This window comes from Mesocricetus auratus, unplaced genomic scaffold (genome assembly GCF_017639785.1).
Source record: "Mesocricetus auratus isolate SY011 unplaced genomic scaffold, BCM_Maur_2.0 Super-Scaffold_4256, whole genome shotgun sequence".
NCBI classification, from domain to species: Eukaryota; Metazoa; Chordata; class Mammalia; order Rodentia; family Cricetidae; genus Mesocricetus; species Mesocricetus auratus.
In genome coordinates this window covers 1,863,018-1,881,128 of record NW_024429182.1, presented here as the reverse complement: position 1 = coordinate 1,881,128, position 18,111 = coordinate 1,863,018, and the positions used below count along the sequence as shown (strand labels likewise).

Genomic DNA, 18,111 nt, shown 5'->3' with positions numbered 1-18,111 from the left:
ACAGGACTCCTACTTCTCAGAACACCCCGGTGAGAACAGGGTGTTCCAAGACGGGCTTTGGTTTTCAGATTTAGAGAACTATTTTTAAAAGGTAGGATGTGACAAGGCGGGAAAGGAAGTGGTCTTTGGCTAGCAGGCACCTTTAAGCGTATGGCTGTCTAAGGTCCTCCTAGCTTAGACCCCAGTCCAGTGCTGAGGAGATAGTTCAATAGGTAAAGCTGGTGCCTCAAGAAGATCCACGTTCAGATCCCCAGCACCCACGTAAATGTCAGGCAGATGTGGTGGCCCACCTGTAACCTCAGCAGAGGACCTCTGGAGCAAGCTGGCTGGCTAACTCACAAATTGACACCCTATGGCTTCAAGTGAAAGACCTTTCCTCAATATATAAAGTGAAGCATGAAGATCACCTGGTGTCAACCTCTGGCCTTTACACATGCACACGCACACGCACACACCCACCCACACACGTGAAAGTTTACACACTTAAAAAGGTTTCTTGTCTATCTTCAGCCTCCTCAGTGCTGAGTTGAAAGATATGTGCTACCACATCCAGCAACCTCCAGATCAGTTTTTATTGAGTTTTATTCTATGTTACAGTCCAGGATTTCTAGAGATTACCTATAGAAGTCTAAGGTGGTTATGAATAAGGCAATGTTGGTCACCCTTTTTGATGTTGCCTTGCTTCCTTTGGACTAAGTGAAGGCCAAGGCTCATGCCTGGTGCTCCTGGCTTTGGTGGTGTTTTCCAACTGTGTCTCCATTGCCTGCTAAGATGTCTGGTGGTCATGACAATTAGTGTGTTTTACCTCCATAATCTGATGTACTCATTCAAATTTATATTCTGCAAATCCTCCCGTCTTTCAGGATTCACCTAAGCTCTCATCCCCCCTGCAGAACTTTTGCTAACCCTTAACCTCAAGTTAGCGGCACCTGTGACCCTGGGGGACCTGTCCATACCTTTGGAGTTAAGTCACTGGTATAGGACCTTCAGGGTAAGGTCATACACACAGTAGGTGCCCTAGAAATCCAGACCAGCTGATGACTGCCAGTCTTATATAATGTATTGTAACCAAGGCAGTGTTCTGGGGACTGTTGATAGCACTGTCACTGTGAAGGTAGGATACCTGGGATTTCATTTTTATCATGTTCCACTCGACCCCCAGACCATCTCCATAGTGATATTTAGGCACATAATCTGCGGAGATTACCTTTAGATATCAAAGGCTAAACCTTTGAGTAACACAGGGAGAATGACTGACATATACAACGTCTGTTGTCTCAACTATTTTAGTAATCAAATCTTTTAAGTACAACTATCAACTTGCTCAGCAAGCAGCGTAATTAGAAAGGGAGTTGGTTTGAAGCTGGCGGTTTGAGATGACAGCCTGACTAGGGTAACATAAGTCCTTATCTGTGTGTCACACAGCAGATCATTTGAGAATCTCTTGGGAAATGACAAAAGGGTTAAGAACTGAGTGTTCTTATCACATTTTCAGGACAAGTTGGGGATAACGAATAGACACCAAGACAGACTGCCACAGGCAGGATCACATTTTAATCCATTCAGATTTGCAGACCACACATATGCATGCATGCACGCACGCACGCACGCACACACAGGCACAGATGACACACACACCCCTTGGGGGGAATGGTTTCTATAAAGGAGAAAGACTGCTAAGACATACCTGACTCACGTGGCTTGCACAAGGCCTCACACTGCACTTCTCCAGCTGCCATAGGATGCTTTAAAACAGTGGAATTTGTCTTGGGGCTGCCTGGGCTTCTTCCTCAGCTATGTATGGCTACACTTTTCCTCTCTGCACCCACTAGTTCTGATCTGTAGACTCAACAAATTTGAACCCAAAATGTCTAAAAATCAATTATCTGTACTAATTTGTACATTTTAAAATCATCACCTAGTTACACTACACATTTGCATTATATTGTGCTGGGTACTGTAAAGCTGAATTGAAATACACATGGAGGTATGTCCTATGCAAATACACTATTCTACATAAAGAACTTGACCATCTGTAGCTTTTGGTGGCTGGGAGGTGAACATCCTTAGGCCAAGTTCTGTAAGCCTGTGTGCCCATTTTCTCAGTTCCCCACTTAGGCTTGCTGTGAAGCTAAGGCTTCCACCTATTTTGTAGTCCCATTCCTGACAGGAGGCCAGCTGTGTTATCAGATTCCTGCTTGGTTCCGCACACTGTCAGCAGGAATAATGACTACAAGCACTTCTTGTTGAGGGAGGCTTAGAAAAGAAAGCATTTTTGTTGGTATTCTCCTTCTTGCAGGTACACTTATTTTTGGTTTAACTTTCAGAAACAAGAGGGGAGAGGGCTTTTATGTGTGTACTTTGTGCTAAAAGAGAACAGCTAGGAGAGAGATGATCTGAACATCACATTTATGAACAAAGCCCTGGGATGTTTGACTTGGAAAACTATCTAAAAGGCCATGGTAAAATGTGGTCTTAACCTACTGTAAAACAATCTATGTAGCTGGTTACCAACAGAGCAAGAGTCCTAACTAGAAATAAGAGTGCACTTCAGTTCAGACTTCAGTTTCCAGAAAGAGTTCCCTTCAAACATCTTCATGAAGTTTCCTGTTGTGGTGGTCTACAGCTCTCACCCCTCACAAGGCTTCCAGTTTAACTTTTCTTAAACTAGTCCACCCATCCTGTTTCACAAAACTCAACTTCTACCTCCTCCAACAGGTACAATGAAAACATCCTAGAGACCACTTTACTTCTTATTACCTAAAACTAAGTGGAGAATTCAAGGTCTTTGAGGTCAAGACACGGCAATTGCTTTCAAAATATTAACCTTTCACAGCAGTGGGTTAGAACCATTTTCTCTTTACACAAGAAGCTAATGTACTTGCATTTTGCTTTCAGGCTATCCTCATGGATCACAACTGCCCCATTAAGACAAAAATGTACACTCAGAATAGCGTCCAGTCATACCCTATCGGTGATGATGAAGAATCTGAAAGTGACTGAGAACCCTTGAAGTTGCCAAGTGCTTAACTGTGTAGCAATGTTTCCAGTAAACTGACTTGTGCAGAGCTGTCTTAGTCACACCATCCATTCCTGGCAAAGAGTAAAACAACCAAAGGTGATACTTTCTTTTCCATGGTTATGATAGACTGCCAACAGCCTTATAAAGAAAAAGCAGCTTTTCTAGGGGTTTGTATAAATAGTGTTGAAAACTTTATTTTATGTATTTGATTTTATTAAATATTACACAATATATTTTGACGAGATAGGTCTATTGTAAATGTATAAATATTTGAATCCAAATCAAATATAATTTTTTAACTTACATTCACGAACACTTGGACAAAAAAAATCTTGTATTTTTTCTGAATACTGGTAATGAGTGTTTAAAGCACACATTATCTGAGACTCTCCAACAAGAAACTAGAAGTCTGAGAAACAGATCATGTAAGACAGCGCCATTAGGTAGCAACACTGAATGTGTTGTTATTTAACTTGTAATTAGTATCAATGTATTTATGAGTTAAAAGTTAGTCATTCAAGCGCAGAGGACAAGAAATTGTGTCAGCCATCTTTCAAACTTACTCATAAACCTTTGCTGTCATTAGTTTTCTATTACGACCACCTACCTAGAAAGGGATGGTTGTAAATTCTGTTTTCTGTGTCATATCATTGGCAGCAATCATTAAAGCCAACAAGGGGTAAAAAGTACATGTTCTGAAAGCAGAAAAAATAATCTAAATGTTGCTTTCTTTGACAGATATATACTTGATGGTCTTATTGGGTGAAAATCAAGTATGCACTTTATACAATGGCAAGGTAAAGCACGATGATTTATCAAACCTAGTTCATGTTTTGGAAAAGGAAACAAGGCTATCAAGCTGATATGTGAAAAATCAGATTACATTTCTCACCTGCTTGCAGGTCATCCAAGTGTTTTTTCTAGATTTGTTAATTTTGAGTTGCTGTTATTTTTTTAGACTCCTAAAAGTTGTTCATATCAACATAGAAATGAATTTCAAACAAAGATGAAGGAATGAAATTGTTCATGTCTAACATGATTATGTTAAAAAAGATTATAGGGTGGTCAGGACACTTTCCCTTTTTGAAGCAGAAAGAAAAAACCATCTACAAATGTGTATGTGTTACTGTATCATCTTGTGTGCTGGGTAGAATAATTTTTCTAAGCATGACACTGATACACCTTTCCAGTGTGCTAGTGTGCTAATGTTATTAGTGACCATTATCTGTAATTGCTTTGTGTGAGATTACAACCTTCAGGAATACAAATACAGTATGGAATGTCTCAAATAGTATGTGTTAATTCTGCAGTTGTGTAATTATAAAAAATACCTGTAAGTTTTGTTAAGCTGAATTGTGTTTGTGTGACCTTGGACATTAAGAGAACTTTAGGATAATAACCCCTCACACTTATTGGCAATTACATATTCTTTAGGAAAGTGGCTAATACTTCTTTTGCTTTATAAAACTTTCTGTGAGACCTTGGTGATTTGAAATCTGGTGTGTTTGAGGGAAACAGGCTTCCTACTCATTAAACTACTAGATAGTCACACAGGTCTGCAACTCTGAAGGATGGCTGTAGAGGACTCTCACATGACTAAAATCAAAGGGCAGAACTTATACTTCTCCAGGGCAGTTTCAGAAGTAGTGTGATTAGAGAGGGCTTGTAGCTTTCCTCACTCACAATACCATATACAATCATTGATGCTGATGTCATTTTTGCTTCTGAGGCTTCAGCAAGAACAGTCAGCAAAGGCATGCCTGTCACTCAACTCCAGGGAAAAGATAAGACATTTATAACTGTTTGAAGAACAAAAGATAACTTGTACCCAGTGGGAAGACATTTATATGACTGATATTCTGGGTACATGAGAAAATAGGGTGTTTAAAAAATACTGTGCATGTACCAGAAAAAAAAAACTTACAGCTCTCTGATTGTGTTTACAAAGTAGAGGTGGTTTTTGTTTATACTTGGTAATTCAGACACAAAAATCTTAGTGAGGTAGCAATGGATAACTTTCTTTTGACTGCTAAGTGTATCAGCCTGGTTGCACTTTAAATTACTTAATAAATCTTGTTGAACACTGTGCTGTGCCTGCCTATATTCCTTCATAAGCCATTGCATCAACATTGCTGTTGAAATAAAATACATAAATATTATTTTGGCTGTAGATATTTAATTAAAAAGCATTCTTTGTGTTTGCAGGCGTCAGACAAAAGTCACTCCAGACTAGGGTGAACCATCCTCTGGCTTTCCACTGCTTGCTTTAAATGAAACATATGACCAATTATAACCTATCAGTGTGGAGAAACAGTGAGTTTCCCTGGACTTCACCTCAAATATTGTTCTAATTGCTGTGAGCAGATAATTACCTGATGAAGAGAGAGCTCTAACATCTAGCCATTTGATAGAACAGGCTCTGCAAGATGTAGAAATTAGGATCATTTTGAGTGGAATAGTTCCCAGGATTAGGGTAGCCTGCTGTTTTTGTTCAGACCTTAAGGAACACAGGATCAAACAAGATAAAGGTAATCAATCCCCTTTTCATCATTATTTGCCTTTTGAGGGGAGGGGATAAGGAAATCCATCATCTCAATTTAGAAATTAAGATAATACATCTTTTAAAAATTGAAGTGATTTCAAACTTGCTTTAGAGGACTTAAAATTTTAAATTCTATTGTCTTACTATTAGAACCAAATATGTTAAAAGTTTTTTTTAGATAGACTTTATTCTCAAAACTTTAGGCTGTTCTTTTTCTTGGAATGAGAAAGCATCTATACAATAAGTTCTAGTATTATTGAATGAAGTTTGATACTAAGAAATACAGTATAGCTGGACATGATGGAACATGCCTTTACTCCCAGCACTCCAGAGGCAGAGAGGCAGGCAGGTATCTGTTGAGTTCGAGGCCAGCCTGATCTATACAGTGACCAGGACAGCCAGACCTATGGAGAGAGACTGTCTCAAAAAACCAACACAATAAATAAAAAAGAAATATAGAATATTGTGATTACAAAATAATACTAAAATGTTGCTCATTTTATCTATCACACTCATTCATCTAAATGCTAATGAAAAGAATACACTTTAAATAGTTTAATTTTTCTTTCCTGAGACAGGTCTCACTATGAATAACCTACTTATTATCATATAGCATTAAAAAATCTATATCTATTTCAAAAGGTAAGGAAGCGACAGTAAAAATTTGAATGCTTTTGCAAATTTGTTTAGTAAAAGTGAATTGTTAGCTTGTCTGCATGGCCAAATTAAGCCAGGCTAATGCCACAGAGATGAACCAATTACCTTGTTTTCAGATGCCATCAAATGAAGATATTCTTATTTTCTGTGGTAGTCTTTATTGTTATTTTAGCTATAGATAACATAGCATGGCAGCAAGATTACATGAGTAATGTAATATAATACAACCTTTTAAATTGAAGCCTTTATCCCTTACTATGCTCTAGGATATTTGGAGTTTCCCCTCCTTCCCTGCTCTAAAGTACAACTGTGATGCCCCTATGGTCTCTCCCAATAGAAAAATATTGCACTACATTTAAAGGTATAGTTTACAAACATCATTAGCAGCAGTGTTGAGCTTTCCATGATTGTGGTTCTACAGAGATAAATACGTGAAAGCATGAGTAGATTCTCAGAACTAAAGCTTTGCATTATTTCTACAGCTCTTTTTCAAGTGGGTCAGCGCAGGAGCATGCTTGGGCATCACTGAAACTTCCATGGTCTGACCCATAAGCACACCAGCCACTTACAGACACATCATCTTTAGTAGCAATGGCAAGTTACTGCTTACAAGATGAAACATGGCTATATAATATCAGCAGATTGTTTCAAGCATAAGATGTGGAACAACATTTTAGCTTCTGGGATTTGTTGTGGAAAGTTTTCTATTACGTTGTTCTTTTAAATTGTGAGCATGCTTAAATAAACGATAAAAAAAGCAGGAGTGGGGTGGGGATTACACAGATACAGTCTTTTCTATAAATCTGCCAAAGACAGGTTTGTGTCTAGTGTCCTAATATGTCACTTAATAACAGGAATGAGAGTTCGCTACTGAGTTTAAAACTGGAATAACTTTCTACACTCAGCAGTGCTTTTCTTATATAATACCTTTTGTTTTTACAGCTTTTTACTGTTCAAAGCACTTTTGCAGTTATGCTCCTGTTTGCCTCACAATGGCTCCGTGAGGTAGAGTAAGTACCTGTAGAGATGGAGAAGCTGTGTGACCCTTTGTAACCTGCCTGTGGCTACAGAGCTCACTAAAAAGCTTGACCTTAAACTCCTGGTGGAGTTGGGGCTACAGATGGGCCAGTCTTTTACTATTATACTATGAATTTTCCTGCTGCCAAAGAGCTGTTCCATAGTTTTAAATTCAGTTGGTTTATGTGATATCATAGTAGTTATTGTAAAAGGGAATTCAGGTATAACAGGCTCAGACTTTTCAAGATATATCAATAGGGGTCAAGCTCACATATTTCTCTCAGTTGTGTGTTACCAGCATCCATTATATGAACCCAGTGTCATAGCAGGCCTTCATTTTGAGGAACTAGCCCCAAGTACTATGTACACTGTCTATCTTTATTTTTCTTTACAATGAATGAAGATGGTCTGAACTACTAAAGTATTCAGAATGACTGACATTCCTTTAAGGCCACAAGACACTAAATGATATAGTAAACATTTTGTATAATTGTCCTCCACATCATATTTCTACATTAAATTTTTTTCAAACAAAGCCAGTTATCAATGCAGCCATTGTCAGAACAAGTCCTGTGAAACTCTAATATCCTTGCACATGCTTTATTTCCTATGGGAGAACCAAAGATGAAAAAAATCATCACGAGTGCTCATTTAAAAGGAAAGCATCAACATTTGAGAGATATTTAAAAATCCTACTGGTTACTGTTCTTCAATAATAAAATCCTGTTACCCAATCTACAAAATTCTTGACCAACTAGATTTTGCATTTATCCTCTATTCAATGCAACTTCTAGCTAATTACTTAATTTCACTATACTTCAGCTGCGTAAAAGCCTTAAAAATATCACAGAAGTGTAAGCAAGCAATATATGTAAAAAAAAAACTAAATCAGCATAACATTTTTAAAGCTGTAGGGTCCACTTTCATTTATATTTGGCAACAACAGCAAAAGAAAACAAAACAAAAATCCCCCAAACCCTATATAACAAAAACCTCAAGCAAGTGCAGATGACAAACCCCACAACACAGACAAAAGAAGACTCAAACCTGCTCCCTCAATGATCACTATTGTCAATTTAGGCATGCAACAAATCTGCTGCTAGAACCGTGATAAAAATGAGAATGAAAATATTTCAGGACTCTGGACAGCTTCTGACTCAACATTAATTCAAAAACCAGGAGGAAGGAAAAAAAAAAAATGACAGTGAGACATCACACATTGATAAACACAAAGTTAGCTTACATAATTAGAAAAGGTTAAAAATAAATTAATAAAACCCAATTCCCAGTATAAACCCCCAAACCATTAAGTATACACACAATCCAAACACCAATCTGGTGAGCTCGTTACATGTTTCTGCCGGAAAACCACCTTTCACTCTTTACAAGCAAGTAACTGTAGAAGCAGGCCAAAGTGCACCATGAGAGAACTGAAACATGGCTATACCCGTGGCATTCCAGATGCATTTGTCCCCAACCACCCAGAGTTTAAACAGTTTGTCACACAGACTCGGATGGGCCAAACAAGTCATCTGAGATGCTGCTGAATGGCTGAGAGTCTATCAGTTGGCTTATTTCACTGTCAAGGTCTTCTTCTGTGTCATCTGTGTACTTGCTCATTTTTTTCGAGTGCTGGTCTAAAGACAGGCTTTCCAAGGTCTCAATGTCTTCAATGCCTGCTCTGTAGTGGATCATCAGAAGTGTCAGAGCTTGCAGTCTTTCACCTGATTTAGTCAACGCAGCAGAAAGAAGGGATTTTTTCCTTGTATCAGTTGTTTCCTTTTCTTCTCTTACAAGGGAATTATTGTGTTCTAACTCCTGATCAATTTCATTCTGCAGTTTATCCAGCATGAACTCTAGCTTTTGGATCCTTTCTTCTGTTGGCAAGCCTCTATACAGATCACGGCCGATTTCTTTAACTGCAATGAAAACACTGTCATCCAACCCACCTTCCTTTTTCACTAACTTTATTCCCGCACTGTGTCCTCGTTTGGAAGGACTGTTGGGACCACACACCTCTGTGTCACTGCCTTCATTGTCGGATGTGTTGGGTGTGTGCTTTGGTGATGGTTCCACAAGATCTGTTCCTGGTTCAGAAAGGCGAGTTTTAGAGACTTGACGCAAATTTAGTAAACGAGAGCTAGTATTAATGATGTGCCTTGTCAAACCTGTTGTTTTATGGACTGACTTGTTAGCTTCCATCTCAACACGAGGAGGAAGGCCCATGAGCGGCTCCTGTCCTTCTAGCCTGAGGTTTTTCAGGGTACGATCTATTCGCCTCTCAGTTGCTCCACAAAGAGGCGTCTCAGCTAGACACTTTTCTTGACACTTTTTATGACAAACATAAGCACAGAACATACACTGGGAAGCCGCTTTTGTCCAAACTTTTTTCTTACAGTAATCACACCAAGTTGGGTTTTGGAACTGAGTGTCTTGGAAACTATGTTTATTTTCTGACAAATTCATCTGTCCCACAAAATGCTCCTCTTTAGGGAGTGTAGGAACTTCCTCAACCAAATGGAGTTCTTTTTCTTTCTCTACATTAGGAACTATGTGGTGATCTGGTTCTCCTTCTTTCAAATATTTGAAATGAACAGTAATGTCACCATAACAAAATTTGTCATTGAAGCCCTTTTGCATACTCAGATTGCGTAGTGCAGTTCTAGTGACCATGGCCTTAGGAGCAGGGGCTTCCAGTCTGAACTTTGACAGGTATTCCATGTTTGATGTAGCTAGGCATCCTAAAGCCACCTCTTCAAGTTTTAAACTAACATGCCCCAAACAGATGAGGCCTCCTAACTTGAAAGGATCCCTGCACCAGAGTGCAATATTCAGGTACCTGTGGCAGGCTTCTATGTCAAACAAGCAGGATGCTCTGGTCCTTGACCACTTTCCTACCTTATTACGATAAAGAACCTCTGACGACTCCCACATCTGATGGTCATCTGAAGTGTCCTTCGTAGGCCCACAACTTTCTGCAGGAAGATCCTTCACTACTTCTTGTTTTGCTGAAGACTGCTTCCCTGCTGCCACATCTTCCCCGTGATCCACGATTTTCCCCTGCTTCTCAGCAGGTTTCTCTGCAGGTGGAGGAGGGAGCAGCACCTTCTCCGGCTTTTCAACAGCTTCCAGGTCGGCCTGAGTGGGGGCACAGTCAGTGGAAGGCAAAGGAATTTTCACCTGTGGCCGTGGTGGCACAGGTGGTTTGAAAGGGGGTCCTTGGGGTTTGGACACTGGTGCTGCTTCTGTGGCCTCGGAAGTTTTTAGAGCCGATGGTTTGTTTCCTTCTTTAGATGGAAGTTTCTGTGGTGGTGGATGGACTCCTGAAACTAGTTTACGATTTAAAACTGGGGATATAGCGCCAAGGGGTTTAATAGAGAGTGTTGTTGGAGTGCGTTTGGGACTATGACTTGACAGTTGTGGGTCCTCTTTGAACTCTGTTTGTACTCTGACATCACTTGCCAAGTCTTCAAATTCAGAATCCAGGTCTCTGTTCTCAGTATCCACCGACAACCCAGAAGCTTCCTCCTCATAACCTGGCTGGCAGGAGCTTGACAAGAAGTTTTCTTCCAACTGGCCCAGACTGTCTTGCAGCACTGCCCCTTGGTTACTCTGGCCCACAGGTCTCTGGTAGTACACCAGGACTCGGTCCCCAGCCTGCTTGATGAGTTTTAACACCTGCAGGGTCGATGTGATTTTCACACCTGGGTTAAGATTCAAAAGGGAAAACATGTAAATTGTTGCAATAAAATTTGCCTATACTGCCATTACCTCATAGTTATTTAATAAATGGAAGAGCAATAATAAACCTGAAAAAACATTTTACTTAAATCTGAATGAATCAGTGCATGATGCCCTGGAACACTGTGTTACCTGAGTGACACAAACCCTGAACAGCTGCTGACTCCTAACGGCTCCCTTTCCCTTTTGTCTTAAAAACAGTATGTCTCAGCTGAATGCTTGAAGTGAGCAGAGGCCTATTCAAACAGGGCTGCTAAAATAAAAGCCACACTTTGAATGATGGAAAGCAGTCACTTTACTGAAGGAAATTCTCAAATAACTCCAGGGCTTGTAAGCAAATGATTCAAATTTAGAAACCAATGTGACAAAATACTGTAATATATATAGACCCTATCACAGATCCTGTTGATTAGCCTTTCTGAGAATGGAAGAGTGGGAGGAAAGTTGCTTTAAAGTTAAACAAGGTGACTATAATGCACGTCGTCTTGTCCTGACTAAAAATCAACAGGCTACTGCCCTCTTAACCCACTCAGAGCTCTGGTTCCTGGCCTTTAATGTTCTGGTCTTTCTCCTCCCGATCACTGGCCTTGACTACAGCCATAAACAACCTTTAACTGCAGTGTCTCATCAGAGCTTTTCTGCTGTGATGCACATGCTGCCAGCTTCCAGTGTAATTCACAAGGCTCTTCCTGACTCAGTTAGCTTACAAACCTTACTACTTCTATCCAAGAATACTATGTTCCAGAAGCACGGTAGCTTGACATATGGACAAATGAAGCATCATCTAATGAACTCTAGTAAGTAGGCAAAGGCTCCACCCCAATCCCACCTCTCTATTTGTCCATGGGGAAACTTGTCCTCATCTCATCTCAGGTGCTTTGTGGAGGTGGTCACTATACCAAGACTGGAATCTGGATTTTTTTTTTTCAGGATATTTCAAACATGCTCAGAAATTTAGAAAGCAGCAAAATTGACTCTATTTTTGAACCTAAACATAATATTTTGCCAATTTTATTTCTACTACTAATCTATGAATAGAACTATTATAAATCTAGATGAATTACAATTTGTTTAAGAAATACCTAATAATACAGGGCAAAGTTTATTGCATATTTAAAGAAAGAAGAGTCACTAAGAATATATTGTAGGACTTGAACTCTATGGTGCTAGAGAGATAGCTTCAGCAGTTAAGAGTACTTTTTCAGAGGATGGAGTTTGATTCCTAACATCTACATTGTGGCTCATGATCCTCTGTACTTCCTGTTCCAGGAAAGGTGATGCCTCCTACTGGTCTCTGCAAACACTGCATACATGTGGTACACATGCAGATAAAACATGCATACACATTAAATAAAAAAACAGTTTTTCCATTATGTTCAAAACTTCAGCAACGAAGGTATATAATATCTGACTTTTCAATCAATAAAATTTGTACTTTTATGAATGTTGGATATCTTGAAAAGGTAATTTTTGCTTTTTTTTTCCTCTGTAAATATTTGTATGGCTTAGACTTATTTATTTTGGGTAATTGGTATTTGCTACTTGTATAATTGAAAACAGAACTTAAAAGACACATAAACTTAAAAGAAATAATTAAAGTAACCTATAGGTAAGACCAAGACAGAATATGTATTAATGCAAAACACTTTTATTGAACCATGGTTTTTATATTTATATACAGAGCCATGTAGTAGACAAAGTCTACTTTGTCCTCCTAAGTGTCCGTGAACCAGGAGCACTAGAATGGCCTAGGGAGCTTGTTAGAAATGCAGACTCTTGCTGGGTAGTTGGAGGCAGAGGATTTGGATCTCTGAACTGAAAGTCGGTGTGGTCTACAGAGCAAGTTCCGGGGCAGCCAGGGCTACACGGAGACCCTGTTTTGAAAAATCAAACAAACATGCAAAAACAAACCAAAAACCACACAATATACCACCAAACAAACAAAAAAGCAGAGAGAGATATGCAGATTTTTGGACTTTTGAATACTCTCCCTGGTGACTGTGATTTGAAAGGCACTGTACATGCCAGGTCCAGAGGGGTTTCCATGTGACAACGCTAACTTCATTGACCTCTGGGTGCACAACTAAATCCTTTCCATTATCTCAATGTCAAGATGGATTTGAACCAAAGGCAGTGTTTCTCTAATGTAACCAAGGATAACTGCTTTTTATTGGGACCTACCTGCTCTACTTTACTGTCTTAGCTGTGAAAGAACACAATATATTCTTTTTTTGAGACGGGTTTCTCTGTGTAGCTTTGGAGCCTGTTCTGGCACTCACTCTGTATCCCAGCCTGGCCTTGAACTCACAGAGATCCACCTGCCTCTGCCTTCTGAATGCTAGGATTAAAGGCATGTGCCATCAACACCCAGTGAACACAATATATTCTTAAAAGAAAATGACATACAATTTTATGTGGGCCAGGTACTACAAAGTCTGAAAGGCCTGTATTATTTCTGTGCTGCTGTGCACAGTTGAGCTCTACTGTCAGGTATATACATTCAAGCAAATAGCTTGCTCCGGTTTTTATTTTTATTATTTACAACAATCTAGCTGGCAGGAAGGTATGCAGGTTACATATTTACCACAGATTTGGGTTGGATTCTGAATAACAGCGTAGTAACAAACCACTGGCCTTTCATATAGTATAGAGCCTCAGAACAGTGCTGGGTGTACCCTTCCTCTTGGGACAGGAATATTAGTCCCTCTCCCATTAACTTTCTAGTCCTATAACAAGATGCCAGTGGTGCTAATATCAGCATATTTAGGGTCACAGTGGTGACGGATATACAAGAAGGGATAGCTTACTCTAAATTTTGCATTCAATAATAAGCACAGAGACGGTGGGAAGGGAAAGAAGACTAGAGAAGTAAAGTGGTTTAAAGATGAAATATGTTAAAGATTTAGAGATCAGGACTATCCTAGTGAATGTTTTACAAGCATACTAAGGTAGCTTTTACAATTCTGTTTATAATGATGGTTTTCTGTTATAAAACTAGCAGATGCCTGTTTGAGGTATAGGGAGAAGGAAGAGAGAAAAACACTCCAGTCTATTTTGTAATTTCTCTGTACATGTAAGTTATACTTCATAGTATGTAATTACCTCCAATAGCAATGAGCCGATCTCCTCGCTGAAGATCTGCAATCGCAGCAGGTGAGTTTGGGGCCACGGTTTCAATTATGACATGCCCAGCATACCCATCAGTTGACTGAACAAGACGAAGTGTAAGTCCAACACTTTGTAAATTCCCTTTTACTAATTCAACCTTTGGCAAAGGGTTAAAAAAAAAAAGAAAACATTGAGATGAAAGTAATACACCTGAGAGCACCCTAGTCAGCCATGACTTTTGAAGCATGGTGACTATAATTACAGATAAATGAGAGATGAAGTCATTACTGTAACAATTTAAATTAACACACTTCTAGATTATGAACACTTCAATGTAGTCCTAAAAATTACAGGCTGCCTATGCTCCAGTGTATGGCCTCACCCCCATGTGCACACAAACAACCCCAAGTGGACCAAGTGGATTATTTCTTAAAAGGAGGAGCAGGAGACGATCATGAACTAAGGAGACGAAGATGCTGTGGGGCGGTCTGGGTGAGGGGCTATTGGCTGTAGGGGGAGGCAGTTATTTTTCTTTGTGTGTGGCCATCACTGGTAGTTTGCCCATGCACTTATGATAAGCACTAATTGGACTCAGGGAGTTACTAAAAATTAAGAGGACATGAAGTTGGCAGAGAGGATGTGTCGGGGGAGGGCCTGGGAAAACTGGAGGTGGGAGCAAGGAGAGAATGTGATCAAAATACTGGCATACATGTATGAAATTCTCAAAGAATAAAAGTTTATCAAAAAAAGAAGATATGAAGGTGGGAGAGGGAAGTAGGGTGATACTGGTCCTGGGGAAAGTGGGAGAGGATTTGTGTTGAATATGATCAAAAGATATACATCAAATATCAAAATACATACATTCATGAAATTGCCAAACAATAAATAGCAAAATGTATTCAATAAATCTTTTTAAAGTAAACACACCTACAGTAAAACTTTTGGAAGAAACAAAATCTAAAGAAAACCACCCCTAATCATACTATCTAGAACTACTGCTAGAATTTGCATTTGCTTATACTTTAATACAAAATTGAGAACTGTTTCAAAACTGAGACATGGTGAATATAATCATATACGGTGAATATAATTCTGAATATTGCTTTTCTCAAATCCAGTGGGAATAATCCATGTTGTTAGATGGGCTTTGGAACTCTACTTTTTATAGTACCGAATTGGACTTCTACTTTCAAGCAACAACACATCAAAAATATTAAGGGGCTGGAGAGTTGGCTCAGCAGTTAAGAGCACTGGCTGCTCTTCCAGAGAACCAGGGTTTGACTCCTAGCCACATGGTGGCTCACAACTGTCTTGACTCCAGTTCCAGGAGACCTGAGGTCCCCTTCTGGCTTCTGCAGACAATACACAGGTGTGGCTCACAGACCTAGGTGCAGGCGAAACACCCATATACATTATAAAACAAAATCTTTAAAGACATTTAAAGCTGGGTGTGATAGCACATGCCTTTAATCCCAACACTAGGGAGGCAGAGGTAAGCAGATAGATCATTTGTTTGAGGCCAACCTGGTCTACATAGTGAGCTCCAAGTCAGCCACGGTTACACAGAGAAAGGGTTACCCCGGAAGGGGGGTGGGGGAGAAGGAGAAAGAAAGAAGGAAAGTGACATTAGGAAAAACAATACATCTGTACTGATAGTGTACAGACTTTCTACCTTATCATTATTCCTTAAATAACACACTATGATGATTTCTGTAAGTAACCCAAAGAAGTTAAAGTATAAAGAGGATATGTATAAGTTAAATGCCATTTTATATTAAAGAGGGGTGAGGAGTTCCGAGCAAGAACTAATTCACTGCAGAGAGATGACTATATTGCTGAATTTTCTGTAGGGATGTAAAGGAAGCAAGTTTACCAATATATTTTACTAGACTTATCTGATGAGTAAGATGTCATTTATCTCATTTAGAGCATTTTCTTAACTAAATCTGACAATTGTCATTAAAATTATCAGGGATGTATGCAGCAGATTAACATCACCTGTAAATTAGTAAGAGCACTATCAATTTGTTCTCTCTCATCCAACTTGCTGATTTAAAAAGAAGAAAAGGACAACACAGCACATCCTTCCAGATGGCAATAATTCACTTGGTGCTCTATTAGGAATCAGGATAGCTGCATTATTCTTTAGCCAACGCCTATGGGTCCTGCTTTTTAAGGATATGTTTCTAAAACTCCTGCTAATATCCAAGGATAGCTATCTCTGTTTTTAGAGCTTTACTATGTAAATTCTGCTTAGTTAGAAATTCGCTTCTCCTAACTGGTGACTGGTAGTTGGTAAAAGAGACCTTATTAAAAACTGTTCTTTAGTTTTTGTGTTGACAGGCTTTGTAAACCTTTAGAGAATTATTTTTTGAGACAGGGTCTCTTGTAACACAAGCTGGGTTCAAACCATGTAGAGGCAGCAGGCCATGGATTCCTAACTACAGTACACAGACTTAGCTGTTGGTAGTTCCTCATGAAGAAATAAAAACATGCTTACCTAATCAAATGTTAATGTTACACTGATCCCAAACACAGATAAGGACAAATCAAGAATAACAAAACTATATACCAGTGTCTGTAATATCCAAATATGGATGTAAAATCCCTTTCAGTAATATAACAAAGTATAATCATCGTAAGTGGAGTTCACTCTATAACTAGAGGTTAGCAACCACTCAGGAATCAGTTAGTTTACTACAGTAACAAAATAATGGATAAAGCCAAAAATATTTTAACAAATACAAAAGAAAACCCATTTAACCCAACACCCTTTCATAATAAGAACTCTTAGCCAGCTAGAAATATAAGAGAACTTCCTAAACTTGATTGTGAAGAACTATAAAAATCTATAAACAACATAAAGCTAATTGATGAGAGAGTTAATATTTCCTGCCTGAGTAACAAGGCATTTCTACTACCTTATACTCTAACAAACAAAGTTTGCCTGAAGATCAGAGAAGCAGAGCAGCCAGCCACTGGAGCTCTTACCTCTATGAAATCCTCAGACTGAAAAGAGACTGGTTCCTGTCTCCTCCTGCCTATATTCCTCTCTCCACCCAGCAATCTTACTTCCTGTCTGTCTGTACAGACCTCCCGACCTCTTTGGTTAGCTAGTGGCTAGCTCCACCCTCTGATCTTCAGGCAAGCTTTATTTGTTAGAGTACAATCAATATATCACCACACCATGTCAACACCATATGGGAAGGACTACACATAACAAAGGAAAAAGGGGAAGTATGTGTCTTGGGAAGGGAGGAGAAAACTTGTCACTGCAGATAGCAATGAATGGATAATCCCCCAAATATGTCAATTTTGTCTTAAGGTACCTAACTCACAGAGCACTATTTCAGAGGAAACTTTACTTATTTAATTTATACTAGATTAAGCCAGATATAGATAGAAAAAAGAACACTGTACCAAAAGCAAAAATTCCACAAAAAACATTCTAAGTTTTTATTTTATTCTATGAAAATAATTAGGATAAACGTCAAACTTCTAAGGGCTTATTTTTATTTTTGTGTGTGTATGCCTATAAGACATCTATATATGGTTAACATACATGTTTAGTTATATATTATACTATAATATATATTTAATATAAGTATATATGGTGGTGCTGGAAGAGAGTTCAAGTCATACTGCTCATTTTATAAAGATGGGGACCTGAGTTCAATCCCCAGAAGAAGGAAGGAAGGAAGGAAGGAAGGAAGGAAGGAAGGAAGGAAGGAAGGAAGGAAGGAAGGAAGGAAAAGAAGTGGTGTGCCTTGTAATTCCCATCCTGGGGAAGTAGAGACAGCAGGATTACTGAGTTTTGCTGGCTGACCAGCCTAACTTAATTGGTGAGTTCCAGGACAGGCATAGACAAGGGAGGGAAAAGAGATAAACTACAAACAAGGCAGCAAGGCAATTCATATTGCTAGAACACCTTGTTCAAAGTCCCTTTGCACTGTGGAAATGTGTCTTTTGCTTTTCTCTTAGAAAACTATGAAAACCTAGCTTCCTCACTGTCCCAAGCAAGCAT

The 18,111-nt window shown here is 39.1% G+C and overlaps 2 protein-coding genes across 3 annotated transcripts in view; one reads left to right on the top strand and one right to left on the bottom strand.

Annotated features, from left to right (window-relative positions):
• Slc18a2 (solute carrier family 18 member A2) overlaps positions 1-5,108 on the top strand; it is a 31,503-nt gene extending 26,395 nt beyond the window's left edge. Inside the window, exon 16 of the mRNA XM_040742085.1 lies at positions 2,899-5,108. Within this exon, the coding sequence (XP_040598019.1) occupies positions 2,899-3,003 (105 nt within the window). The 3' untranslated portion in view covers positions 3,004-5,108. The remainder of the gene's footprint in view (positions 1-2,898) is intronic.
• A 1,251-nt stretch (positions 5,109-6,359) lies between these two features.
• The window catches only part of Pdzd8 (PDZ domain containing 8), a 59,108-nt gene continuing 47,356 nt past the window's right edge, over positions 6,360-18,111 (bottom strand). For both annotated transcript variants that reach the window (XM_013124675.3, XM_005085342.4), the window contains 2 exons: positions 14,082-14,244; positions 6,360-10,942 (listed from right to left, as the gene is read on the bottom strand). In XM_013124675.3, the coding sequence (XP_012980129.1) occupies positions 8,739-10,942; positions 14,082-14,244 (2,367 nt within the window). In that variant the 3' untranslated portion in view covers positions 6,360-8,738. The remainder of the gene's footprint in view (positions 10,943-14,081; positions 14,245-18,111) is intronic.